Source organism: Mustela lutreola, chromosome 1, assembly GCF_030435805.1.
Source record: "Mustela lutreola isolate mMusLut2 chromosome 1, mMusLut2.pri, whole genome shotgun sequence".
NCBI classification, from domain to species: Eukaryota; Metazoa; Chordata; class Mammalia; order Carnivora; family Mustelidae; genus Mustela; species Mustela lutreola.
This window is the reverse complement of record NC_081290.1, coordinates 163,951,198-163,977,682: the sequence shown is the minus strand read 5'-3', so window position 1 is coordinate 163,977,682 and position 26,485 is coordinate 163,951,198. Positions and strand designations below refer to the sequence as shown.

The window sequence follows — 26,485 nt, the reverse complement described above, 5'->3', positions numbered from 1 at the left end:
TCCCAGAACTGAAGTCTTATTGTTTCTTTCCTTCACACCTGGTCACCCTGGCTGCTGGGGCTGAGGCCGAGGCTGGCCCAAGTGACCTTGGCCTTCCTGCAGGCTCCTCCCTAGAACCCCAGCTGGGGCATCGGCTGAGGAGCGGAGCCTACCACTGGGCTTCTCCCTACTCCTGAGCACCTGGGTCCTATGGGAGCAGAGTATTCGGGAGAAGTCCCCGTTGTGCCCAGGTACTCCTCAAGGGGAGAAAGCACAGGGGTGTTGGGGGAGGTGCCTCTTCTGGGGCAAGTGTGGACAGGCCCAGCAGCAGGGCAAGGAGGGCACAGCCCCGGGCACTGGGGAGAAGCCGAGGGAAGTGGTCACAAGCATATTCCCACGCTCTGGTTTCCCAAACCCTGGGCCTCAGGCACCCTCTGCGCATGACGGCCGGCTACAATCCAGGATGCCCGGCTTAGCTTGAATTTGAGATAAAACAACAAATAATTTGTAAGTCTGTCGCCCGTATTGCATGAAGCATACTTAAAAATTTCTCCCTTGTTTATCTGAAATTCAGATTTAACGGGGCATCCTGTATTATTTTTTCTTTTTGGCTACGTCTACCAACATCCCCCCCAGGGAGGGGGGAAGGTGGTGCTCAGGGCCTCTGTCTGCACCCGTGAGCCTTTTCAACAAAGAAGACAGCAGGTCCCTTGAAGGGCTGTTACTCCACTTATCATCCTTCCCCCTCCCAGGAGCTGTTAGCTCTTCAAAGATGTTTTCAAGGAAAACAAAAATGTTTTAATCCAAAGGAACAAGACAATAATAATGCTAATGCAGGTAATAATAATAGTAATAACACATCTATATAGTGCTTCCTATGTGCCAGCAACTCCATGCATATTCATACACTTAATCCTCACCAGGGCAGACTATTTTTATCCCCAGTGCACAGATGGGAGGAGGGGGCACAAGACGGGGTTCCGGTGAGGAAAGGGCCCCTTCAGGTTCCCGCAGGTCCGGTCTGGTCGCTGGCTGCACGCTCTAATTAGGGAGAGAGGCGCTGGGCCCTGGGAGAGCCTCTCCTGGGGGGAGAATGCTGCTGGGGGACAGGTGGGTGGCTGCATGCAGTGGGGTCTTCCCCTGGGAAGCACTGGCCTGTTGTGGTCTTCATGCCCAGAAAGCCTGGCCGGCTGGTGAAGAGCTGTGGTATGATCCTGGGAAAGTGTGTTCACGTGTGTATGCTTCTACATGTGTGCGGGTACAAGCCAGGGAAAGGGCTCATGGGTGAACCGGTGTGTGACAGGCATGGGGACGAGGGGGCCTTCCCCACCGAGTAGGGCAGGAAGAAACCTTGGTGGCCAGGAGGGAATTGAAACTCTCATCACGAGATTAGGGCAAGTTGGTGGAAAGAAATCCCCTGTACCCTGAGGGAGAGCTTGCCTCCCTCCTGCAGACTTTGCCCTCCCCTAGCTCAGAGGGCTTCTCCCAGTGGGACTTGGAGTGCCCTTGGAGCCTCCAGCTCCCCCGGTCACATTTCCGACAACAACACTGTGGTTCTCGGGCAGCCCTTTGTCCCTCAGGAGAGTGGGTACCGGGCCGCTGGCTGCTAGCCTCCCACTGCCTCCTCCCCTGGCTTGGCTGTGACTCTTCACACCCCCTGTTTCCTGCCACAAAGGGCAAGAGGAACTGACCCTGTGCAAGTTCTAGAAGGAAGAGGGGTGAGTCAGACCCTCAGGGGTGCGTGTGTGGGGAGAGATGGGGAGCTGGGAGGCTGTGGCTTCGTGGTCACCCTGGGGAGGAAAGTCCCATCCTGCATGGCACTGCTCTGTCCTGGCTTGGAGCTGCAGAGAGACAGCCGCCACGTGGGAAGAGGCTGCTGTCTGTGCTCCAGCCACTCCCACTGTCCCCGTGGGCCCAACCAGGACAGGCTCTTCCTTGGCCCAGGCCAAGGGTAGTGAGAACTGGAGGGAGAAAGGAGGAGGGCGTCTGCGGCCTGTTTCCTGAGCCACCCAGTGGCTGGAACAGGGAGGCTGGCTCTCCTCTGGGTGGCCACCGGATAGGATGGGCTGCTTGTTCCCTGCACAACCCTAGGGGGCACCGTTCCCATCCCGCAAACCCTTACGCTGTGGCCGCGCCAAGAGGCCAGTCTCTCACCTACTGGCTGGTGCCGATGGGGAAGATGTTGGCGACAAAGGATTTAGATGGGAGAGATGTTCCAGAAACGGGCCAAGGGGAGAGCTGGGTAAGCTAACCTGAAGTCATCAAGGGGTTCTGAGCTCCTACTGTGGATGCCTGGTTTCTCCTAGACAGTGACTTCAACAACTGGAAGAGGGTCTCCAAGATTTCAGCTACTCATCCTCCCAGCTTGAGTCCTAGGGGCTGCCATGGCTAGGATGTTCAGGACACCCTGGGGCAGGTCTTGCCAGTCACTCTCTGCCCTCCAGCTCCTCCAGTCTGTGGGGCTGGCTTAGCATCCTTTGGAAGTGGTTCATAGCATGGGACTGGACAGCCCTGTTGGGTCTATCAGGATTCAACAGGCACCCCAGGACTGAGAAATAATCCCCCTCAGAGGACTCGTGAGGATGGGGTGGACAGCTCCTGGGCTAGAATGGGCAAGCTCTGGGCTGAGGGTAATCTGACAGCCCCGCTGACAGCCGCTTCCTCGAGTCTACGGGGCTGGGGTGGGGGTGGGGTTTGCATGCCCTGCGGCCTTACTCCTGCCCTCAGTGGGTTTATAATATAAGATAATGAACATTGGGCTAGTAAGAGTTCCCACCTGACTTGCCATTTAGTCCTCAGTGGGCGGTCAAGTGTTTCCCTCTTGGAAGTGGGGGCTGAGAGGGAGGCCTCCATTCAGGTGAGCTGGAGGACAAGGGGGGTGAGGTCCTCATCCCTGTCTCCCTGTCCCCCCCCACCCCCAGGGGCACTGTGGCTTCTTGTCAGGGGACCGTGGCCCTGAAGAAAAAAACAAAAATTGAACGCCAGCCTCATAACCGCCCCATCGAGCGCCCGGCTCAGGTCTGTAATTTGTCTGACTCTTTGCAGGGCCGTCTGCAGTGATAGAAGCACTCGTGCCTTTCCACTGAGATTAATGATGTCCTGGCGGTGGTAGGCGGGAGGCCTGGGCCTCTTATTTTTTGTGCCATTAAATGACATCCAGAGACTTCCACTCAAGAGCTGAAAAGCCCTCGTTCCATCACATCCAATTACTCCTGGAGAATATTTGCTGAGTGGCTGATCCTGCTGGCTTGAGAGGCTTGGGGCAGAGGGGACCACTCTGACTTTGGGAGCGGGAGGGTGGGGATGCTGGGAGTGAGGGTGGTGGTTTCGAGGTGTGCAGGGGTTACCCGGCTCCTCTGGAGCCCTCCCCAGGACTGGAGAGTGGAAGAACAATTCCTAATTACCCAGTGAACAGATGGCCCAGGATGCCTCCATTCTCTCCTGGGGGCCGGGATGCAGGTGGGGGCGGGGGAGGGCACAAGAGAGGAGGATCGGTGCTGTGGACGTGAGCTTCCTGGCATCAGTTCCAGTATCTCCTGGTGGTGGCAGGCTGGCATTCTGGGTGAAATCTGGGGGATGATCTGGTCACTACAGCTTTGGACAGTTGATGCTTGGCTTGACTGGGAGCTTCCAGGTGGTTCTTAGCCAGGGTGCCTGTCTACGAGTTGCCCAGGATGGCCCCATCTGGTCTGCTGCCAGGCCCCCAGTCCTTCCCGCTCTGCCAGGTGGGTGGGGCCCTTCGGAGGCAGAAGAGGGCTGCCTCACACAAGCCCACACAGTGACTCAGGGGCTGGGCCAAGGGGCCGTTCTGGGGCTCGGCCAGGTGAACCGCCTTGGGAGGTCATGGCAGGGGGTAGGGGCTGTTTTGTAGTGGGCTGTGTTTGTGTGTGTCTGTGTGTGTGTTTGGGGCTGGTCTACAGGCGGGGGCCCCCTTCCTTCCATCTTTGCCTCCACTGTGTATTTTTCCCTCACTGCCACCAGGCCCAGCAGGATTTTCTCCCAGCCTCTGAACCTCCACATCAGTGTCCCCTCCTTTTGATACTGCCGGGAGTTCTGCTGCCTGTCTGACCTTGGCCTGTGCTTTCAAACCTATCCCCTTGACCCCCATTGTCCAATCACCCATGATGCCCCCCAGGCCTCTAGAGGCCACAAGCAAGCCTTTAAATGCCTTGTGTGCAGAGTCTTAGCTTGTCTTTTCTCTCTGACCCTGTGGCGGGAGGGCAAGGGGGATGGCTTACCCAGGAGCTGCTCAATTCAGGTGTCTGTGGTGCTGGGGGGAGTGGGTTATGGCCGCCTGGTACAGAACCCAAGTACCCTTCTCAGCCCCTCCCATCCCATTTTGCAAGGATCGGTCTCTCTGCACACCTCAGGCTGCCCCAGCAAGGCCGGGGTGGAGGCTGGTGTGGCCCGTTAGCTCCCCTGGCGCTGTGGCACCATCCTGGGCTCACCACCTCTGAGAGGCTTCTGGAACCAGCTGCAGCATGTCCTCTTGTGGGGCAAAGAGGGGAATTCCCCAGATCACTCTCGAGAGGAGTTTGGGGCCGTGAGGCCGGCTCGTGACACCCTTGGGCCAGGGGGCTGAGGTGTGGTGTGATGCAGACCACAGCTCCCCGGAGTTCTAGGCTCTACATAGGGCTGGGCTATAGCCTTCTCTAGGGAGGCCTGGGGGGTCTGTCCCGGGTGGCTGCTGCTGTGAGCCAAGGACACCCAGGGCTTCAGGATGGACTTGCTCCTTCTCTGTCCCCACACCAGGGCCCAGAAGTCAGATGGTCTGGGTGAGGGGAGAGGGAATGTAGGTAAGTGGGCACCAGGAGCACAGAGCCTTGTTCCAGAAGTCAGAAGAAAGGTAATTTGCTCTTAACTGCGGAACCTGGGTCGGCCAAGACATCATTGCTCCAGGCTTCAGTCTCCTTACTCCCCCAGTGGGAGCAATGGCCATGGTCCTGCCCACTCCACAGCGCCCAGCAGCTGGGTGAGGCCAGGGAGGGGCAGGGCAGGCTGGCAGAGAGGCTGGGCACAAGTGGTCCTGCCCACCCGCTCGACATTGGGACAGGGAGGATGTGGGTGCCAAAATTGTCATTTGTGGGCACGGCGCTCACAGAGGTGGCTGTCTTTTCAGGTGTTAAAGGAAGTTGATGATGAGCTGAATATGGGGGCGTGAGAATGTGCAGCTGTGTGTGTGTGTGTGTGTGTGTGTGGCTTGTGAATGTGCGTATGTGGGTGTGTCCCATACACAAACATCCTCACTGACTGAAAGCTCACAGTGGGCTGAGCACTGGGATGGGGGTAAAAGCTTCTCCCTCAAGGAATGGAGTCTCACGGTGGAAGTGGGACCCGTGGAAGTGAAAAATGACTGAGTAATACAAAAAGATGAAAGTGGGTGACTAAGGAGGCACAGCAAAGTGTCACTGAGCCCGTCAAAAGGGACAGGGGCGGGGTCAAGTGTGGGAAAGCTCCCCCCTCCCCCCTGGGGCTGTCAGCAGGACTGATGCTCTGCAGGTGGCCAGAGCCCTCAGTTTGGGGAAGGGGAGAAAGGGTCTGCCTAGGTCAGCAGGCAGAGGCACACCAGTTGCATGAGGAGTGTGGGGGGTGGTGCCATGAACAAGGTCGGTGGGAGTTCGTAGGTGTCCAGAAGGGCCCACAGGATGAGGTGGGAGCCAGCCCTGTGTGTGTGTGGGCCCTCTTCAGACACGTCCCTTTGGCTCCTCTGTTTGGTTCCTCTACAGTGTAGAAGTCTAGATGCCGAATCCAAGAAGACGCAGGGACAAGCCATCACCAATTACAGATAAGCCCAGAGGCCAGATTCTGGGCCTTGGGCATAGAAGGTGGGGGGTGCTGGGAGGGTATTAAAGCTGGGGGCCTGGAGGGGCATGTCCAATGTGTGGCAGGCCCACATTTGGGAAGGTGAGGTGTAGCCTTGGGGACAAATGTCAGTGAAACTGGGCCAGCTCTGATCAGAGGACACCCATTCCGGCTCTTTCAGCCTCAGTATAAAGGCAGGAGGAGTGGGGAAGGGAGGATTTCATAAACGAGAAGCAAGGGGGCTCCAAAGCCTCTTCTAGGGCCCTCCCTGTGGTCCTGGCAGCCTGGTGTCTGACAGAAGGCCTCCACCCAGACGTGTGTGGAGCTGGCTGGGCTGGTCAAGTCTGATCACTTGCTCCCTGCACTCGTCTCACAGGACTCGAAGTTGGGGGCCGCTCGGTAAGCTGGGAGCAAACCAGTTAAGGGTCATTCCGTGGTAGACCAACTAGTCCATCCCCTTATCTTGATGATGTAGAAATCAAGGCCCAGAGATATGAGGTGGTTGGTCCAAGTTCACACAATGGATAGGTCAAAATCTCCCATCTGCCGACCCTGCCCGTGTTGTCTTGAGGTCAGAGAATAAAGGGAGGCCCTGGAGAGGCTTTCAGTCCCTGGTACGGAGCAATGTTCCCCAGCCCCCAAGGTCATAAAAGTTCTACTAGAATAATGTCACCCTTGCTTCTCATCTTAAATTGTCATTCAGATCTAAGTCCTAGGGAGGCAAGGACCCAACAGGAAGGGCTCCCGTCAACTATCCTTCATGGATGCCTCTCTACCTGGCTCTCGCATGGTGACTTCCCCTCCAGTTTCTGGAGTCCGTTCCTGCCTGCGCATTCAGGAAACACAGGGGGCTGGTTAGACCACGCTTACCTAGGACACCCCTGCTTCTCCAAGGATACCTTCCCATGGAACGAAAACTAGACAACCGTAAGGCCCCGGGCCCGTATTCCTTGGCTCCAGGTCCTGGCCTCCCAAGGGCTTGGCCAGCTTAGGGCTCCATGGGTCCCCAAGCACAGTGTGGGCGCTTCAGAGAGCACCAGGGGTTCTAATGATGGGCAAGGGCAGCTCCTGCTTTTGCCATGGCCCTCCGGCTTCATTCGGGCACACATCTCCAGGCCCCCGGTGGCCTGCTGTGCTCTGGCTCCTCTCGGTCCTGCCCACCGCTCCAGCTTAGCCATCACTCAAGAGTGGCTTTTGTGTTGCCTCTCCCACGGGCAGCGTCTAACGGTACTTCATGGTACCCGCCAAGGTTGTGCCTCTGCTGGGCTTTCATGAACCTTCCATGACCTTTCCTCCTCTCTCCTTTCTTGGCCTCACTGCTCCTCACAAGAGGTGCTCCTTCTCACTTTTTTTCTTTTTTTTTTTTTAAGATTTACTTATTTATTTATTTGACAGACAGAGATCACAAGTAGGCAGAGAGGCAGGCAGAGAGAGAGAGAGGAGGAAGCAGGCTCCCTGCTGAGCAGAGAGCCCGATGTGGGGCTCGATCCCAGGACCGTGGGATCATGACCTGAGCCGAAAGCAGAGGCTTTAACCCACTGAGCCACCCAGGCGCCCCTCCTTCTCACTTTTTAAACAAAATAATCTTTGCATCTGTGGTTTCTCCAGCCCAGAGGCTCCTCTCTTTCGCTCAAGAATTCAAATGTCCTCCTCCCAGGCCCGGCCCAGGCCGTGCCTCTTCCACATAGCCTCAGGCCGTACAGACCTGTAGATCATCTAGATCCAACCCCTCATTTTCTAGATGGGGAAACCAAGGCTCAGAGAGGGTAGCTGATTTGCTCAAACATGAAATCACTAGCTGGAGACTGGAACAGATTTCCTTACCCTGCAGTAAAATACCTTTGCAATCTTCCCTGCTAAAGAGGGTGTGTCTTCTTGGAGGGAAGGGAATCCTAGAACCTTACAGACAATCCCTAAATCCTACTGGTCGTCAATTGTCCTTACAGCCCTAAACACACAATTAAGTGCTTAATTATAAGCTGCTTTGCATTGTTATTTAAGTGTTTTCAAAGTAGACTGTAAGCCCCCTAAGGGCAGGTAACATTCCCTGTGCTGTAGGATTGTGCCCTCTTCTAAGCCCTAGCTAAGAGTGCCAGGCACCAGAAGAGGTCATTGAGTGGGACCGGTCCCCTGGCCTGGCTGGAGACCTCATCTGGGAGGCTAATTCTCCCACCTGTTTCTGGTAGCGAGCAAAATGGCATGGAAATCAAGGGTCCCTGCCCAGATGCAAGTCTGGTTCATAAGTTTTCACATAGATGAGGGGTGTGTGTGTGTGTGTATGTGTTGGGGGAGTGCATTACAAACTGTGTGTTGGGGGAGTGCATTACAAACTGTGGCTTGGGCATATTCGAAGGGACAAATAATGGGTGTCAGGTTGGATAGGTTTCGAGCTTCCTCACCGGCTGCCAGCATCACCGGTGGGCGCACAAGCCACGGTGTTTTCTGGAGGACAGGTGAGGATTGAATGCAAGGACTGCAACCTAGGCAGGGGCAAGCATCTTTGCCTCAGGCACCTCCTTTCTTCCTACGCCCCCTTTATGCTCCTCCTGGATTCATCCACTGCTCTCTCCTTTCCCGGCCACCCCACCCCTCACAAGGTACTCGATCCCACGGGAGGCTCTTTTAGGGGACAGTCTGAGCATGATTCCTGCCCCCCTCCCCACCCCGGGTGTGGGCTCTGTGACTATGATGTCTAACGTGGGACTCAGAGGCACTGCCTGACTTTGTGGGGGAACTCGGTGGGCTGAGGTGCTAGTTCCCAGCCCGCAGAAAGCGCGGTGCCTGGACTGGTGGAAGAGGGTTCATGAAGTCTGAGGTGAGAGGGATCCAGGGAACTGGAGAAAGTCGTCTTGGCCTGGGCAAGATACATTTTTCTCTTCCTTCTTTCCTTGCATCCAGATTTGAAAGTGTGTCTTGGGAAAGTGGTTTACAGATTGGCAAAGTGCTGAGGGCACCTGGGGAGGGTTCACCAGTGGAAAGGTTGCACCAGCTCGACTTTCAGGGCAACCCAGAGCCTTCTGTGATTGGTGGCTCCCACTCGGCACACCTGAAGGCCTCCTTCGCTCAGCCAGTGCCTTTGCCGGCTTGGGCTCCGTGTTCCTCGCTTCTGGGGCCTCAGGCAATGGGCTTGTAACAATACCTTCCCTGGCTTCCCAGTGGGTGGAAGTTGGTCAGGGTCACTGGGTGAGAGCAAATGGCTGATGACACCCACCCACCCACTCATCCTCCAGCTGGCCTGGGGGATGTGCTCTCTGCACCCTCCAGATGGCATGTGTATGTTCCACGTTCTCTTCCCTTCCCCCAAATGGGGGAGATGCTAGAGTACACAGGGATTACTTAATTTCCCATTTTTCTGGAGAGAAAGCCAAGGCTCAGAGAGGGGGCATGGCTCACACAGGAGCATGTGAGTCGCCTGAGGCACTGCGGTGGCCCGATGTCCCCGGGTCTCTTCCCACTCCCCAGCTCTGGTGGGAGTGGGAGCAAGGCCACTGTCAGTTAGCCGTTAGGAAGCTCCAGGGAGTGGATCCTCTCCAGGATGCCAAAAGGGCTGCTCAGAGAAGCTAGTGGAAGGGGCATGGCTGGGGAAGTTTTGGCCCCACCACTCAGTTGGTGCAGGGCAGACAGAGCAATTAACGACCAATGAAGGCAGACTGGCAGGGTGGCATTCCAGGGCCCTCTTGCCCAGATTGGACTCAATTATAGGGTACAATTACCTGCAGGGGTGCTGTGGGGTAGCTGCCTGCACATGCCATTCAAGGCTGAGTTGGGGAAATGCTTCTCTCCCTGCTCTGGTTACTCCCTTTGGGACCCGGCCTCCCAGACCCATCTACACAGCGGAAGCCGCCATCTTGGTCTGCGGTGGACTCACTTCTCGGGGAAGACTATATCTGATGCCAACATCTCCCTTAGGACACTCATTGCAGTCCACTGCCAAGGAAGGCCACCCCCCTGACTCCGACCCCCAAGGCTCACGGGTGAGGGGGTGCGTCAAGGTCCCCGCTTTGCCATGAACGCACAAGCATCCACTTCCGCCCCAGAAGTCGCACTGGCTTTGGCAGATGGGAAGGCCTTACCTCGAGTTTTGTTTTCTTTGGAATGGAGAGAGATGTTCTGTCTCTCCTGAAGATAGACGAAGAACTGGTAGCGGTGAAAGCCACTTTGTGCTGGTGGGGACGGAGGCTGGTAGGCTGGGGGTGGGGGCAGAGAAGGACAGCGCATGGGCCCCCACCCCACAGTACCCACAACCTCCTGGCTGCCCTGGGCCAGAGGAAAAGAGAATTCCTTGTGCCTTTCATGGTCCCTCCCCCCCCCCCCCCCGACCTGGAGGGGGGGGGGATCCCAGCTGGGGGCTTACCCATGGCAAACCATTAGGGTTTTTCTTTGGCAGGGTCTCAGCTTCAAAGCTGCCTTTAGAGAGCGCCTTAGTTTGTGCAGAGTGGGAAGAGGAGGTATGGGCTGCTTGGGGATCTTGGGGGCCAGTGGGACTCCCCGGGCCTCTCTCGGGCAGCGGGCATTGGTGCTATCCCTTTGCTGCTTTGGTCTATCCTGATGGATTTCCTGCCTCAAGAGAAACTCATCTTCCTCTGTGAGAGTGTTTGGCAGTGGATTTTTATTTATTTTTTCAGCATTTCCTTATGATCTCAATTCCCAAAGAAGCCAATTTCTTGGCTGGATCCGGAGGATCTGGAAGTGGTTACGGGGGTGGGTGGGACTCGGTTCAAAGGTTTGATCATGGAAGTGTAGGATCTGGGTGCTCGGGGCACTGGGAGCCCACTCAGGCTCTTCCGGAGGAGAAGGCCTGTCTCCCTCCCTCTTGCCCTCGATGCAGGAGCCAGAACTTTTCCTGGGGAAGTGGGGAGCCGGGGTGGAGACATCTCTCCCTCTTTCACCAAGTCTATGCAGGGGTTTTGTGGCCAGACTTTTGCGGGTGGTTCCAGCTGGGCCTGCTTCCAAACCCTGGGCCTCTGCCTCCTTTGCTCTCCTCCTCTCCCCTTCTGAAGAGCCTGGAATCTTCCTGGGGGTGGGTGGGGCTGGAGTGTTTGCCGTGAGGGTGCTGGTGGGAGGGAACGCGGGTACTCTACGGCCCCTTCCCGCTCCTGGTCATCGGACAAGAGCCACTTGCTCTTCACTCTTCGCTTCGGAGCTGCTGGAAGTGTTCCTCAGGGTGCACTCCCCCCCCCCCCCCCCCCCCCCCCCCGCATGCTCACAGCCAGGGGAATTCCTGACCGTTCATCTCTCCCGCCTTTGTGATTGCAGACCTGATATCTGTGTGTGCGTGTGAGTGTGTGTGTGTGCTCAGAGTGAGCACTGCACAGCGTGTGCTGGGAGTCATGTGAGTTTGTATGACATGGCGTCTACACTGCCAAAGAGCATGGTGTCCGTGATCGTGTGCGCAGAAGGCTGCGGTTGGAACCCTCCGGCTCTGTGCAGCTTGGGAATTTATCCCCAGGGGTGATGAAGACCCAGCCCCCTTCACTAGGGCTTTCTTAAAGAATCTCCCCCTCCGAAAGTAGAGATGAGGGGTGCTGAGGAGGAGGGGAAGGGATACACACACTTCTTGTGGCTGGGCCCTGGCTCTGAGCTTGCCCTGGTGACATCGCCTTAATCCTCACCACAACCTGGTCGGATGCAGTGTTATCCCTATTTTCTGGATGAGGAAATGAGGTTCGGAGAGGTGAAGTCAGGCCGACAGGATGGGTGAAGCTGGGATCTGAGTCCCGGCCTATCTGATGTCTGACCCCACCTTGCATCATGGAACTATGGGTCTCATTTGTCTTTCTGCTCAGCCCTCCTCTGAGGCCCGGTCTGCACCTCAGCTTTCCCCTCAAGTTGAGTGGCAGGCCTGCTCTTGCAGGGGGGGTGCGAGGGGGAGGGGAGGAATGGAAGGGGGGGTGGAGAAGGGGTGGGAAGGGGAGGTCATCAGAGAAAAGGAAGGTCTATGGGGTCCCATGCAAGCACATCATGGTACTGGGTACAAGGGAACACAGGGAGGCAGGCCCAGGGAAGGGAAGGACTCCAGTCCCTCCAGGAGAGCAGACCTCTGCATTTAATGCTGGCCTCACCCCTTAATCCTTGTGAGCTGAGGGACAATGGGGTCGTGCCTGCCTTTCATTCTCTTTCAAATGAAGACAGCAGCCTTTAGAGGCCATTAAATGAACTCAAGGCGAGAGGAAGAGTCAACTCCTGGGTCGGTGGGCACTTTCACACCACCAAGTCTCAACATTAAGTTGCATTGTTATGGTTCTTGCGGTCATGTTGCCCCAGCTGGGGCAAGGGGAGGGGGAGGGTCGTACTCACGTGACAACTCCTGGCCCTGGACCTTCCCTTTCTTTATATCAACGCCCTGCAATCAGAGACAGGCACAGGTGTGGGTTACTCCTGGGGCAGCAGAAGGCCACACGGCCACACCTCAGTCCAAGCGGGTTTTGCGGTTTTGCGGACTTCTTTCTCTCCCTGAGGGAGTAAGATAGGAGAATAGGCACGGGTATGACTGCTCCTGGGACACATTCCAGAACAGGCTCTGGGGCTCAGAATGGTGCCTTAGGGGGTCCAGGAAGAGAGGACAGACACAGGCAGTGCTGAGGGCAGCCTGGGGGTGAAAGATGGGACCACCCCGTCCCCTGGAGAGGGTGAGCTCCACTCCTCCTCTGCTCACTGGAAGGGCGGTTCCACTCCCATCATCTGTGTCCCCAGACTGGGCATGGGACACAGTCTCTGCCTATGGGGTCTGATGAGCTCTAACGCAGGGGCTGACAATGCTCATAGCCTTGCTAGGCTCTCTTTGGGGCCTTCAGCACATTAGACCAGTGGCTGCCTGAGGAACCAGAAGGGCAGGGATGGCAGAAGGAGGCTGGACTGCTGATTCCGAGGCAGCTTCTTTCCCAGCCTTGACTGGACTCAGCCCACAACCCCTGGGCAGATTGTTTGGCCTCAGTTTCCCTCTTCTTCTTTCCCCTCCCTTCTCCCCTCTGCTCTGCGTCTGTGGGATAATGAGGCGATCCCGGGGGCGGGTGCTAATTATTGTTTGTGCAGGACCGGGAGATGCTCAGATGAAAGGGACTGGAGCCGGGCCCCTGGGTCTGTGCCACAGCTCGGGGGCCCCTAGGTGTGGGGTTTTATGGCCTTAATGATGGTGATTAGCATGGCTCTTCATTGCTTCTGCCAACACCTAACTGTGCCCTGGCCACCTTTCCACCGAGCCCTCCTGGTCCAGCCTTGGCTCCTTCCCCTGGCAGAGGTCCTCGGGATAAGGCTTTGGAAGGGGGAGCTCTGAGATTCCCTCTCATTTCTCTGCAGAGGCTCTCAGGGTCAGCTGGGTGACCCAACTCCTAGTGCGGTTTACCTTTTACAGAATTAAAGCCCCACCCACCCCTCTTCTTGAAGTACCCTCCCCCCATCTCTTCCACTTTGGGCTGTAGCCTGCCAACTGTTCTTATTTTGGGCCTCCTTGGCCAGAACATCCCTTCCCCGAGGCTCATCCCTGTCTCTATTACCTCTGGTTGGGAGAGAGCTTGGGGTGGGGGGTGGGGGAGACTGAGACTGCAAAATGGGCCCCTCCACCTTGGGCTCCCTTCCCACTTGGTTGTCCTCAGCCTGAGCATCCGAGATCTCTGTCCCCTGGCACGCCACCAGCCCCCCTCATGCCGTCTTCTCTGCTCAGGAACATCCAGGCATGCCAGCTGTGCCTTGGCCTGCTTTCAGCAGGGTCCCCCCACCCCCACCCCCAGTATCAGGCCCCCACTGTGACCTGCGGGTTGAGAAGCCAGGGGTCACCAGGGTAGGGGAAAGGGGGCGGGGAACAGAGGCCCCTTTCCTTGATACCCGTCTCTCTCAGGAGACAATGTGAGGGCCCAAGCCCTAGCAGCCCCTCTCCCGAAATAGCTGTCTGGCTCTCTGGTGGCTCTAGCACATCTGAGAGAGATGGGGGCTAAGCCCCAGGGCGGCCCAGCCCAGCCTGCTGCGAGCTCCCAGCCTCCCCCTCACTTGTCTCCAAGTCAGCCCAGCCAGCGGTTTGTTTAAACAAAACAATAGCAACCTAAACTGGCTCTTTCTTTTCAGTTCCCCACAGGCTTGGGTCCCACCCAGAGTGATAAACGGCCTCTCTCCTCTGAGTGAGTGCTGGGAAGGCTGGGGGGGGGGGCGGGCTGGGGGTGGTTGCTGGGCCCATAAGGTCAGTGAGTTTGTGCAGAACGGGGTGGAAAGTCTGATTGCAGCCTTGATCAGGGTGGAAAGGCTCTCTTTCCCCTCCCTTTCACTCCAGGGAGTCTTTTCATCTACTGGGGCCAGCTTGGCAAAGACAAACGTGGATTCAGTGAGTAAAGCCAGCGGCCCTTCCTGCCCGCCTTCCCTGGGGGAGCTGCCCTTGAGCTCCGCTGAGGCAGCTGCTGGGGGAGCCCGGAGCAGAGGGCATCGAAGGCTTGAGTTCTTAGGGTCTCTCTGGAGCTTGTCCTGCGGACAGGTGCTGATCCTTGGAAGGATGAGCAGGGAAGGAAGTCTCCAAGGAAGGACCAGGCAGCGTAGGGGCCTTCCCCGAAGAGCCTGTGGTCAGTGTGGCTGGTATTTATTCAAGCTGAGTTGAAGATTGGCTAAACTCCCTTTGGCCATAAACCTTCCCTCATTGGTCTGTTCTGGGGAGTGTGTGTGTGGGGGGTGTGCTAAAATTTCTACCACATGATCAATATGTGATAGGGTCTTAGGAAATCAAACTCAAAGGGTACGAAAATTGACTCTCCAACGGGCTCAAACTGCTTGTCCAGAGCCACAGAGTAGTGAGTGGGAGAATCCCAGAATATTCCGGGAGGAGGAAGCCTAGACCCTTTGACCCTTGAGACCTAGCTCAGGATCTCATGTCTTTTGACCCATAGTGCCATCTTATGCTTTTTTTCTACGACAATCCCATCACTTTTCCAGGCAGCATGGCTTTAGGAAGACTGTTATTAAAATACATAGATATTACCTAGAGGCCTGGGGCCACAGTGGAAATGGCTACATGGTTCCCTGTCCCCAGCTCCCCACCCCCATATGAAATCCTGAGCTCTCCCGAAGAGTCTTCACGGATCAGAGTACCTCATTTAGCCTGAGATGACCTTAGGAACCCGGAAATTTCTGGGGATGGATGAGATTCTGGAACATTCTAGTGGAGTGGGGTGGGGTGGGGGGAATCTCTGATTCTGAGCACTTCCTAGGAAGACAGGACTGAGGAAAGGGTCTTGAGGGTGGGCAATGAACCCAGCATTTGAGGGACAGAGCAGTCTGAGCAGACAAGAGTTTTGGAAAGAGGGCATGCAGCAGAGGAGGGGCTGCTGAGAGCTCTCCCAACCTTGGCTTCCTCCCTGGCCTTCCCCCCTCCTCCAGGTATACTTCTTCTCCTTAAGACAGGCCCAGCCCAGACAAAACCTCCTTTCCCTTACTATACGCTAAGACAGATTGACATTTTCAAAAGGAGCTTGTCTAAATGCTAAGGTTAAAAAAAGGAAATAATTATAGAAATTATAAACAGTGTAGAAATTGTCAGGTTTCTGATCCTCAGGAACACGGAAAAGACCAGGGTGGCTTTTTGAGGATAGTGGGATAGGAACCCCTGAGGTGTGAGGGCAGTGTGCTTGGGAGGATGTCCAGGGCCCTTCTAAGTGTCCAAGACTAGATGACCTTGGGGAGGCAACTCTTTTCCTAATCAGCATCCTCTGTCAAGGGGAAGAAAGGAAGGGATGAAAGGTTGTTCAGTAGGACCCTTAAACACTCAGGATATTAAAAAAAAGTCTCTTTTTTTTTCTTAGAAGTTGGTCCCCGGTGTGTGTGTGCACACGTGTGTGTGTGTGTGTGTGTGTGTGCATGGCAGAAATGCACACGACTGGCATAGGAAGAGTCACACGTTATTCTAATTGCAGAGAAGAAGCTTGGCTCTATGGACAGTTCAGAAGAATTTCTGGGTTTACAGACTTGAGATTTCCTTTCCACCCCTCCGACCTCAGAGCTCACAGCTTCTCTGTCAACTTAGTTTGGACCTGGCACGTCAGATGCTTAGGTGGAGTTGAAACTCAACTGAGAGTCATGGCCACTCCAGTCTTGGCCCAGGGTAGATACAGACTGCCCCACCAGACTTGCTCTGATCAAGTAGAGGGCACAGTGCTGGAAGCTGGGGTCTGCCCCCAACTACTGCTATCTGACATTGGCAATGAGCTTTCAGTTCTTCTTCTCCAGGGCTCTAACCAAAGCATCCATCTCACGGCAGCCCTTGCCGGGGAAGGGCAGAGCTCAGTCTCCCAATTCAGTGGAAGGAAACCCAGAGGAGCTTAGTCTCTCAAGGGCAGGGATAGCATCCTGCCCATCTCTGTAGCCCCTAAGATGCTTGGCACAGAGCCATGGACGTTGTCAATGCCCAGGCTCACTCCCCAGCCCTTGCCACCTTGGTGCTCTCCAGCTCTCCTTCCAATCTGCTTCACCTGGTCCCAGGGCCTCCTCTGGCCTCTAGGGCCTGCTTCACCACCTGCACAATAGGGCAGACATGCTAGGGTGTTAACATCCCCTGGCAACAGCTCCTAACCAAGGGCTGATGGAAATGGTGCATAAATACTCCAGCTCCTCCCCTCTTGGGGAAGTGATGGGCTGTGATTTCATACTGGCTCTGGGCACCCAGAGTAGAACTTGTTTGCCCATGAACCTCGACTGAGTGCCCTCCTTTTCCCCTTCTTCTTACCCGGTCCCTTACTGGGGCTTCCTCGCGTCCCTTTGAAAATTCATTACTTGCACGAGACTCCTTGTCTCGAGCTCTGCTTTGGGGCAACCCAAGCTAAAACACTATGGGTCTAACACACATCTGTGGAAGGAGTGGAGAGAGGAATGAAGGCTTTGTTCAAATGTGTCACAGGTAGCTGGCCTTGAGGCCAAGACTAGAAGAAGCCCCTCCTCCTGGCTCTCTGTCCCATTCTTTTCTGATGGGACACACTGCCACTGTCCGGACCCTGATCCTTCCACCCTCCCAGGTCGGGTCCCAGAGGTCCCTGATACATTAAGCTTTTGGAGTAGCACAAACAGATGAGCCAGTTAGATGGCTCCTTTGTTTCTTGTGCATGGCATCAGCTTCTCGAGAATCACGGGTCCCGGGGCTCCCCTTCCCCAGCCTGGAGAAGCCTTAGGTCAAGCCTACCTGCAACACGGAGGCCAGATTTAGGTTGTGAGATCTAGTGGATGGGAAAGGGCCTGGCTCAGCGCTGGGCCCAGCAGAGACGGCCAGCCTGGTGTCCTCATTCCCCTTCAATTACCTACAGGCAACTGTCCGCCCACCTGGGCGTTTGCGAAGGCCCCAGGTGCTCGGGCTTGCTGACCCCTGGAGTAGAGGGTCAGCAGCACATTTCTTAGAGTCTGCGGGAGATGATTTAATCTCTTCACCCACTTCTTCCCATCTTAGACAGGAGGATTCAATCACTTCCCCTGCCTGACTGCCAACCTCTGCCCGAGTGGGGAAGTTTCACTTCTTGATCTCCGGGGTAGGGGGTGCAGGGGGAGTGGAGGAGCTGTCAGAAGAGTCCTGGACTTGAAAGATGTTGTGGGGATAAGGGACAGTGAAGGGAGACATGAATGAAACAGCACTGGGTGGGGGGAGGCGGGAGGGAAAAACAGGGAACACAGAAGCAGAATTCCAGGCTCTCTGATACTGGCATCAAATAAGAAGGCTCCTTGCTGTTTTGCACAGGGGCCTGCTAGCTGCCAAGTGGCAAGGGATCCAGGAAAAGGCACAGGATTGCAGAAGTGCTCCCGAGCAATCTGTGTATTCTGCAATTAAGAAGGGGTAAGTAAATGGAACGCACTGACAGCTCCCAGGCTCTGAGGTCTCCAGGGGCCACAGCTGCCAGGCCGCCAAACACCGGCTTGGAGAGGGCCCAGCCCTGGAGACCGGTGCCTGCTTCAAGGGAGAGGCTGTGATCAATTAATCCTGTGGCCTGCTTTTTTTGCCCTGAGGCCAGGGAAAGAAAGGAGGGCCGGCCACCGAGGTCAGTGAGTCCGCTCAGTGAGTCCGCGGTGAGAAGGAGTCACGCACCTGAGCTCTCCTGGGAGCTGAGGGCTCTGGACTCCAGGGTGTAGGACAGCCAATTATTCTGTGCACTGGCTTCCCTCAAGAACGGTTAACATCAAAGACCCAAGAGGCTTCTTCCTGGCTCCTTCAAGGGCAGTGCGGCTGCGGGTGAATAGTCTTTAGAAAGTGCCAGTGGGCAGCCTGAAGATTTGGTGTCTTGGCAGAGACTGGTAACAGACCCCTGGGGTTTGGCTTCATATCTGGGGTCAGTTACCTTCTGGGTCTCCAGACACCAAAAATGGGGAGAGGTGGGATATAGCCATTGGGGAATTATCGGCTTCTTGTAACTAAGCCGATACTGACTAACCCGGAGAAGAAAGAAGAGCTTCACCCAGGGCTTCCCCATTCTTCCTCACACTGGGTGAAGAGGCAAGATTTCCCAACGCCAAGGTCAAGGCTGTCTGCAGCTTAAAAAGTACAGGCTGTCCAGGCCCTTTGTTCCAGGCAGCGTGGAAGGGCGTGTGGTTTCCAGATAAGTAACGCTGTCTCGCACCTGTGTGTGTGTGTGTGTGTGTGTGTGTGTGTGTGTGTGTGATAATATCTAGCATGGAGCTGGCCCTGAGGAATGAGAGCTGCGGAGATGGGGAGATAATGAGTCAATGAACGAGGAGCCCTGGGCTGGACACAGACATATGAACGAGGCACATTTCACGGTACCGGTCCAGTGCGGTAGATCGGTCAACAAAGAAATAACTCTATTACAGGCCTAAATAACTGGAAATCTACAGGAAGTGTTGGGGGAGCTCCGAGAACAGAAGTTGTACCTGCTTGGGGGTAGTGATCGGGAAAGGCTGTCGAAAGGAGGCTCTATTTTATCTGGGCCACGAAGGATGTGCAGGAGTTTTTTAGTTTTCCAGCGGACCAGAGACTGGAGGGGCAGTGTAACTTGAGGGAGCAGCACGAACAATGTATAAATATGCAAACAAGATGTGAAAACAGCGGTGGGTCTGGAAGAAAGCTCAAGGTAAGGCTGGAAATGTAAGCCAGGGTTAGGTTTGAATGGCAGGCCATGCTTCTGAGAGTCAAAGCCATCAGCAGCCTGAACTGTGGGCCCACAGACGGTAGGCAAGACTTCTTCCCCAAGCTCATCAGCGCGTACCTGGGAGAGTCATCAGAGGGGGGTCAGGGGAGCTGCCTCTGGTCAAGAAAGTATCTGGACAGAGCCAGGCCTTGGAGCATGGCCCAAGGGGCAGGTCAGAGCTGCGTGGAGCTAAACTCCATCACCATGACCTCATTCCGAACGGGTGAGTCTGGGGCCCTCAAACACCTCCTCATACAAATGATAACTTCATTTCAGATCATTAAAGTACTGTATACTCATTGTAGAAAAGGTTGAAAACACAGGACCGCCCCCCCCCCCCCACACACCAACCAGAAAGAAAAAGAAACCTCTAGATCATTCTGTGTAGAGATAAGTGCTCTGAGAACACCACGGCTCCATTCTTTGCATCTGGGTCCCAAAGTGGCTTGTCCACAGGTGCCAGCTCTGAGCCCCAGTCCCCTCTGGGGCCTGCATTAGGTGAACCCTGCTCGGGGAAACTCGCCCTGAGTTGCTTTCCATCTCTGAAGCTCACAGACTTGTCTGGACCTCAGGAGAAGGCAGAGCCATTGCTCTTTGACACTTGCCTGTCACGGGTGACAGAGTGACACCTGTGACAGGCAAGGTGCAGGGTGACAGAGTGTGAGTGGGAAAGAAAACAGAATAAAGGACACAACGTGTGGTCTTATTGAACCCAGTCCACTTAGAAATAGACAAATACATTAAGATAGTTGAAGAGCAAGTATCATGAGTTAACAGCTAAATATAATTATCATGCCGTAATGTGACTGGGGACTAAGACTGCCATTTCGAGATAATGGACCAAAAGCCGAGGCGTTCAGCATCGACCTCAGGTCTGCCGAGTGCCTCAGTTATCTGGAATTGCGGGCGAGTTGGCTGCTCTTCGTAAGCACGCTTCCCTGATCTCCTCACTCTTATCCTTGTAGTTCTCCTCAGCTCCTTTCATCTTAACTGTTTTGGCTACTGATCTTATTCAACAATGGTTCTTATCTTCTTAAACACACACACGGAGACTACCTTATGTAATTTTAAACACCACTGCGGTTGACTCGGTGAATAACCCATTTCGCGCCCTGCTACAGCGCCAGACTGTAAATGCTGAAAAACAAATAAAACGCACGGGCCCTTTGGCCTTCTGCCTGCTCAAACTTCCTTAGGAGCCAATAATTTAATATTTATGTGGTCATGGTCACCACATAAAGAAAGGGAAACACCTCTTGCCCGGTGCCGACAAGGCCCAGGCATTTTGCCAGCATCTTTATACAAGTTGGCTCCCTCTGGTCCCCGCCTTCCCGGACATTTCCTGCTAAGGAGCAGGACCGTCAGGAGACCGCTCCTCCCCCCTGCTCCCCACTTGGTGGACAGAAGCCGCCTGCCCTACTGAAGGAGTTGTGCCTTCATGGTCTGATTTTTGGCGGCCGCGGAACCGGGGCAGCAGTGCCGTCCAGTGAAAAGCAGCCCCGCTGTATTAGTGACTGAGCTGTTCACACAGCCGTCCAAAAGGGCAAACTGGGCTTCAGTCCAATGTCATTACCAATCAGCTGCATGACTGTGAGCAAGACACTTAACTTTCTCTGAGTCTCTGCTTCCGTACCCGTGAAGTGGAAATGGTACTGATGTCTGCCTGGTTTCCCCATGGGGCTGTTGTAAAGACGAAATTAGGAATATTCTCAAGTCCCACAGTGCTGTCCCGGTGCAAGGGTCATTGTGGTTTCCCTTCCCTGGGGCTGCGCAGTGGGGGGAAGGGTGTGGTGGCAGTGGGGTGGGGAGGAGACAGGGAACCCGTCCGCCTGCCCCCTCTTGCCGTGGCGGTCCCCACGAGTCTCCTGGCAGGTCAAGCACATGAGGCTAATGGTGGTGCCGTGGGCTTGGAGGTTACTCAGCTGTGAACGTGGGCCCCTCCTGCTGGGTCTGCACTCACCCGGGGTGTGCCGAGCGCATGGTACATAATGTTTATTAATATGCCTTGATGAGGGGCATTAATATCTCCTAATGACACCATCTGAGCCCAGCCTCCTTACTTTTCTCACTCCCTGCTCCTGTCTCTTCCCCCACCCACAGCAACATACACACTCACAGACAGAGAAAGCCACGGACAGGAGAGAGAGCTGTCGGGGAGGAGCAGCTCCGATGGGGGTCCCCAGCCCCCTATGGGGGCTCTGACAAGGCTCCCGGCTCCGATGGACAGACCGAGGATCCTGGGTGGGGGAGGCAGGAGGATGCCAGGGCTCTGCTGTCGGGTAGAAACCGGGCCAGAAACCAGCAAGGGAAACAAAACAGTGGGCAAGACTTTTCCGAAACTGGTGGGGGGGAAGAGGAGTGGCAGAGGGGTGAGACAGAGGCCCAGAAACCTGGGAGCAGGAGGGGAAGAAGAAAAGTGAAGAAGAGAATGCCTGTAGGTTATTCGCAGGCAGGGTCTGGGGGAGTCCAGGGGTGGCGTGGCGAAAGTTGGAGGAGGGGAGGACAGCAAGTCACACTCATTCACACACCCTCACCCACATTCGCACACTCATGGCCCCCCATTTGTGCACACACATCACTCACATGCATACCCAATGTGTTCACACACAGGCCCCACACTCACACACTTAAGTGCACGTGCCCCCCCACACCCTCACACACATACGTGTTCACAGCCACACACGTGCTCGCATATAAACACAACATGCTTACGCACACACATGCAGCTGTCACGCTTACTTACGCATATGCACCCCTCCACATGCACATGCATGTACACGTGTCCACAGCCACACACACATGCACACACAGGCTCACACGCTCAGCATGCATGCTGACACACAGCTCTCTGCACTTGTGCACTTAAGCTCAGTCTCACACACTCACACATGTGTATGTTCACACTTATATACAATGTGCTTGTACGCATACACGCATCTCACATATGCACACTCACATACCAACATGATACACTCATACAACACATCCTCACATATACATATGCATGCATACACACCAATATACTTGCATATTCACGCACAATACTCACAATTACACAGATGCACACTCATGCACACACACGTACTCACATTATATGCAGTTGTACATGGTCACACAGACATACTCAACAAAGCACACACACACACTCACACACACTCCCTCCCCCAGGCCACCCTGTGCTGGTGGGTGTGTCAGGTGCTGAGCACACTAGGAAGACCAGGGTGATGGGTCCTTGAAAAGGGGCAGCGGCGGGGGGCGCGGCCGGGTGGGGGGTGCTGGTTAGGAGGAAGCTAAGTTGGACTGCGGAATTAGGACCAGGGGGTGTGGGAATCTCCAGGCCCCTGGCAGGAGTCCAGGACAAAGAGATGACTGATTAGGACTGTTGTTTGTGAGTAAGAACTGAGCTGTTCTGCTCCCCTGTGAGAGCCCCTGGGTTGGGGATGGGGGAGGGAAGGGGAGCCCTGGCTGGAGAGGTGATCAACCAGGTGGGGGCACCAGCACTGCCCTTCCCCCTGCCCCAGGAGTGTGAGCTGGGGTTGGCCTGCTCCCCTCTCCTTGCAGCACAGAGGCAGAATTGGGAAATGACTGCAGTTAATCCCCCAAACAAACAGGGCTTGGGAAACTGCAGCCTCCAGAGGGAGGGAGCTGCAAGGCTACCTCCTTAGGACTAGTGTTTATCTATGGCTCCCATCTCTCATCTCCAGCAGCCAGTCTTTCTGGCTGGGTGGCTGCAACCCCAGGAGGGGCACTGGAGGCACTGGGGAGGTCCAAAAAGCTTGGGGGTGGGTGGTGGGCCAGACCTCAGCTTCCCAGCTCCAGCAGAACCAAGGGGACCCAGCAACCCCCTAGCGCCCACCTGGTCTAGGGAGGGTACCCCCGGGCTTGTGGACCATTGGTGGCACTGGCGTCTGGACCTCTCCAGGGTGGCTGTGAGAGCTTCATGACACCCCCCTCCCCCAGGTTCTGTGGAGTGGAGACCACCTTCACCAACGGCTGGGACGCTGTTTACAGCACCTGGCTCAGCCTCTTCACCTGCTTCTGGTTCTGCTAGTCCCTCCATTTCCTCTCTTTCTGCTTAAGAGGTTTCTCACCACCCCGGTCCTGTCCTGTCCTGTTCTCAACTGTCAACCAGGCACCAGCCAGCAGCCTCTGGGCCTTGCTGTGCTCCTCACGTGCCACCCAGGACATGCTGGTAGTTCTCGAGAAGCAGGCCACAAGGCTGGGGGCTTGGGAGCATGGGGTCGCGTGTGGGGGTGGGTGTGGGGGCCTGCCCAGCCCTCCAAGCCCTCCGGCCTCCTGGGGAAACGAGGGTAACAGTGGTGGGAGTCAGGCTCCCGGGCTCTGTTCTCCGCGTTCTCTTCCTCCTCTGCCCTACTTCAGGCTTCCATGCTCAGCTCTAGTGGGAAGATGAAACACAGCCTGTGCTTTTGGGTCTCTCTGTTCCTTACTGGAGAGCTCAGGCCTGGGGCTACCTTGTGAGAAAGAAGAAAGGAGGGAAGGAAGGAAGGAAGGGAGTGGGGGATAGACAGATGAACTTCCTGGAAGAAAGCTTGGGGATCAAGATTTTGAGATGAAAGAAGAAAAGATGCTGGTGAGATCTGGGCAGTTCTGGGAAATCATGTCCTCATGAGGAAATGTGGCAATAGGTAGAAATGGTTAAATCTCATTCAAATCTCATCTTGTTCTTTTCACAGGGGCCGGTGGTGAACTTGGCCCGGGTCCCCTAGCCCCTGGCTACTGAAACAGCAGCAGCCGTCACCCGTCACCCAGGAGCTTGTCAGAAATGCAGAATCTCCGGCTCCACCACAGAGCTGGGAATCAGAATCTTCCTTTTAACAAGAACCTGCGGTGATTGTGATTCATTTGAGAAGCCCTACCCCAGAGTCCTGCTCTCAGACCTGCCAGGCCACTTTCCCTGGGCTCTCTGAACTGGGCGGGGGACATCACTTCAGACCTGTGGGCGCAGCAGTGGTCCAAGGTCCGGTCTCTCACAGGTCTCTCTCGGGTTCTGGAGCCCTTGCAATCCCCCTTCCCGGGCACGACTGATTGGCCCTGAAGTGGCCCTAGCTCTCAAGTCAGATTCTTTGGACCCGTCAGGCTCCTGGGCGGTCAGAGGAGAATGGGTGCACTGGAGGGGCAGGGGCTCAGCTGGGACTGGGAGGCCCCAGGCACATCTCCTCCCCTGTAAACCGGCCTGGCGCTGCAGAAGCAGCCCCAGATCAGTGACCCTCAGTGTCACTTGCTGTTTGGAGTTTTTGGGTTTCTGGTGTTGGGCAGGGGAGGCCCTTTCACTGGTGGGGGACCTGTGTGGCCACACCTGGGGATAGTCTGATGGGTACTCTCAGGGGGGGCGTTGTTGACAAGCCCATGGGGGGGGGCCCTTCCCCTGATCATGCTCCTCACTCCTGACTCTGTTCGGGGAACCTTTATTCCCCAGGTTTTCAGGGACCTCCGTTGGGGGAGAGGGAGAAACAAAAGAGACAAGAGCGTTGCTCTTCCTTGTGGCCTGTAGACCAGAGGAGGGCGCTGTGTGAGGCTGCACAGGTCTGGGGGTCAGGGTCTGCTCTAGGGTCCTGGTCCTAGCAGGAGGCCTGGTACTAAGGGTCTCCGTCAGCTCCTTCCCCGCAGAGATGGCCAGGTAAAGCTGTCATCACTGGTGAGCTGACAGTGTGCCCCCTCGCTCCTCAGCCACGCCCGGGCCCCGTGGTGGGCTTTTGTGCCCCTGCCTGCCCGGCTCAGGCCAGGCTTGTTCATCTGGGCCAAGGGAACAGCACATGGGGCCCACCGGGGGCCTGCCAGGCCCAGGGCTTGCTCTCATTCTCTTGTGTCACCTTTTACAGAGCCCGGCAGGCAAATGCCATCTGGGGAGCTTGGCAATTACAATGAAAAAACAACTGATACTGAGCTCAGTAAACACTGTGACCTCACAGTTGGTCTGTCTCTGGAATGTGTGGGGATGGACATAACCTCAGGGAGTGGAAGGGAGTCTGCGGGCCCCTTTCCGCAGGTCCGCTGGCTCCCCATGCTGTCCCTCTAGTGGAGCTCACATACGGAGGGCCTCTGGGCTGAGCCACACAGGCGGGTGGGAAGATGGGCTGCAAGCCGGGCTTGGGGCAGGTCCCGTGCTTGGCCTCCCGCCCCATGGCATCATCATCAGTCTCCAAGTATGTTGAAATGAGCCTTTGCACAACTCCAAGGAGGGCCCAGCAGTTCCAGGTGACAGTGCCCAGGGTCATGAGGAGATGGGAGGAAAGGGGACAGGGTGACAGAAGGGAAGAATCCCAAAGAGGGTCAAGGGGCCTCCCCAGCTGCTGACTCTCCATGCTTCCCGAGCAGGGGCTGAGCGTCTCCTTCCAATCCCCCACCCGTGTAGCTGGACCTCAGTGGCCTTCTACCCAAGGAATCCGGGCTTCTAGGCTGCCGGAACTGTCCCCAGGCCATGCCACAGGGAGCCGAGACAAACTTGTCCCCAGAACTTTTTGTTGTGAGCAGTCAATCGCCTCAGCATCTGCGGCTGCAGCGCAGAGCAAGGGGTCTTTAATGAACGCAAATGACAGCTGATTAATCTGCCTCCTCTCTGTGGGGTCTGGCCACGCTCCATTCCGCCTCCACGGCCCGCGCCAGCAGGGTGGGCTCCAACCTATTACTGCTGCGCTTTTAGCCCTAATGGGGAAGAGGGCAAGCCCCCAGCCCTTGCCAGCGCCAGCCCCCAGCCTGCGGGGCTGTCATGCATGAAGGGTTGGCCCCACAGGAGAGGGCTTGGGCCCTCTGGACTCTCTCCCTGGGTGCTCCCCTGGACGAAGGGGGCAGATGGCAAGGAAAGATGTGAGCAGGTGCTCAGTGGGATTTGGGGAAAAGGGTTACATTTAGGAGGTCAGTGGGGGCACTGTCTAGACAATGGTTTTTTAGTTACTCACTGACTGCGGCCTTAAGAAAGCAGCGGGTTCCCAGATCATTCTCACTGTGGGAAAAGGCAGAGAGAGAGAAGGATGCGCCTATGGAGAATGCTTCCTTCTCTGCTAGGTCACCTGCTCTGGCTCCTGGCTGATGTCCATGCAGCCCACATTTATTGAGGTCCTACTAGGTGCCAAGTGCAGTGCGGGTGTGCAGGTGATTTACAGTTTGGCAGGAAGACGGAATGAAGCGAGTAATTACAGATGGGATGCCTGCTAAGACTTAGAGCAGGGAGGGCTTCCTGGAAGAAGCAGATAGATTGTCCCCCTGATAGTGGTGCTTGATGGGTAGAGGGGAGAGAGAACTGTGCACTGGGTTGGAAAAGCCCCGATTTCCAGCCCTCCTCATCCCCAGGCCCCTGTCACCTCCTTGAGTTGCCGGACCCTTCCCTGAAGGGATGGAGGCGCAGGACAGGGACGGAGTCAGGCCTGGCATCATGGAGGCTCCTGACCTTCTCCTGGGCGGGAGCCCTTGCTGGGAAGCAGAAGCAGAGCTCCCTTTGGGGGAGAAACCCCTCAGTTTTTACTGCAGTAAAGAAGGGGCCCCGAGCTCTCTCCTGCCACGGCCTCTAATGACGGGGTTGGGATGTAATGAATACTATGTACTCATCAAGCAGGCTTATGACCGCCCTCATTTCACGGACCCCTTTCATCCTC

General features: G+C 55.9%; 1 protein-coding gene and 1 long non-coding RNA gene across 6 annotated transcripts in view; one reads left to right on the top strand and one right to left on the bottom strand.

Annotated features, from left to right (window-relative positions):
- Positions 1–26,485, bottom strand: part of PEBP4 (phosphatidylethanolamine binding protein 4) — a 232,432-nt gene that overhangs the window by 671 nt on the left and 205,276 nt on the right. For all 3 annotated transcript variants that reach the window (XM_059178225.1, XM_059178243.1, XM_059178235.1), the window contains exons 5-6: positions 12,079–12,124; positions 9,855–9,968 (exon numbers count right to left, since the gene is read on the bottom strand). In XM_059178225.1, coding sequence (XP_059034208.1) covers positions 9,855–9,968; positions 12,079–12,124 — 160 coding nt within the window. The remainder of the gene's footprint in view (positions 1–9,854; positions 9,969–12,078; positions 12,125–26,485) is intronic.
- On the top strand, positions 1,380–24,804 carry LOC131834094 (uncharacterized). 3 transcript variants are annotated; one of them, XR_009354747.1, is made up of 3 exons: positions 1,380–1,697; positions 17,474–17,569; positions 23,570–24,804. It is a non-coding gene; the product is annotated as an uncharacterized LOC131834094 (long non-coding RNA). The 3 variants fall into 3 exon arrangements; XR_009354744.1 differs by lacking the exon at positions 1,380–1,697 and adding an exon at positions 1,805–2,221; XR_009354746.1 differs by lacking the exon at positions 1,380–1,697 and adding an exon at positions 13,807–13,892.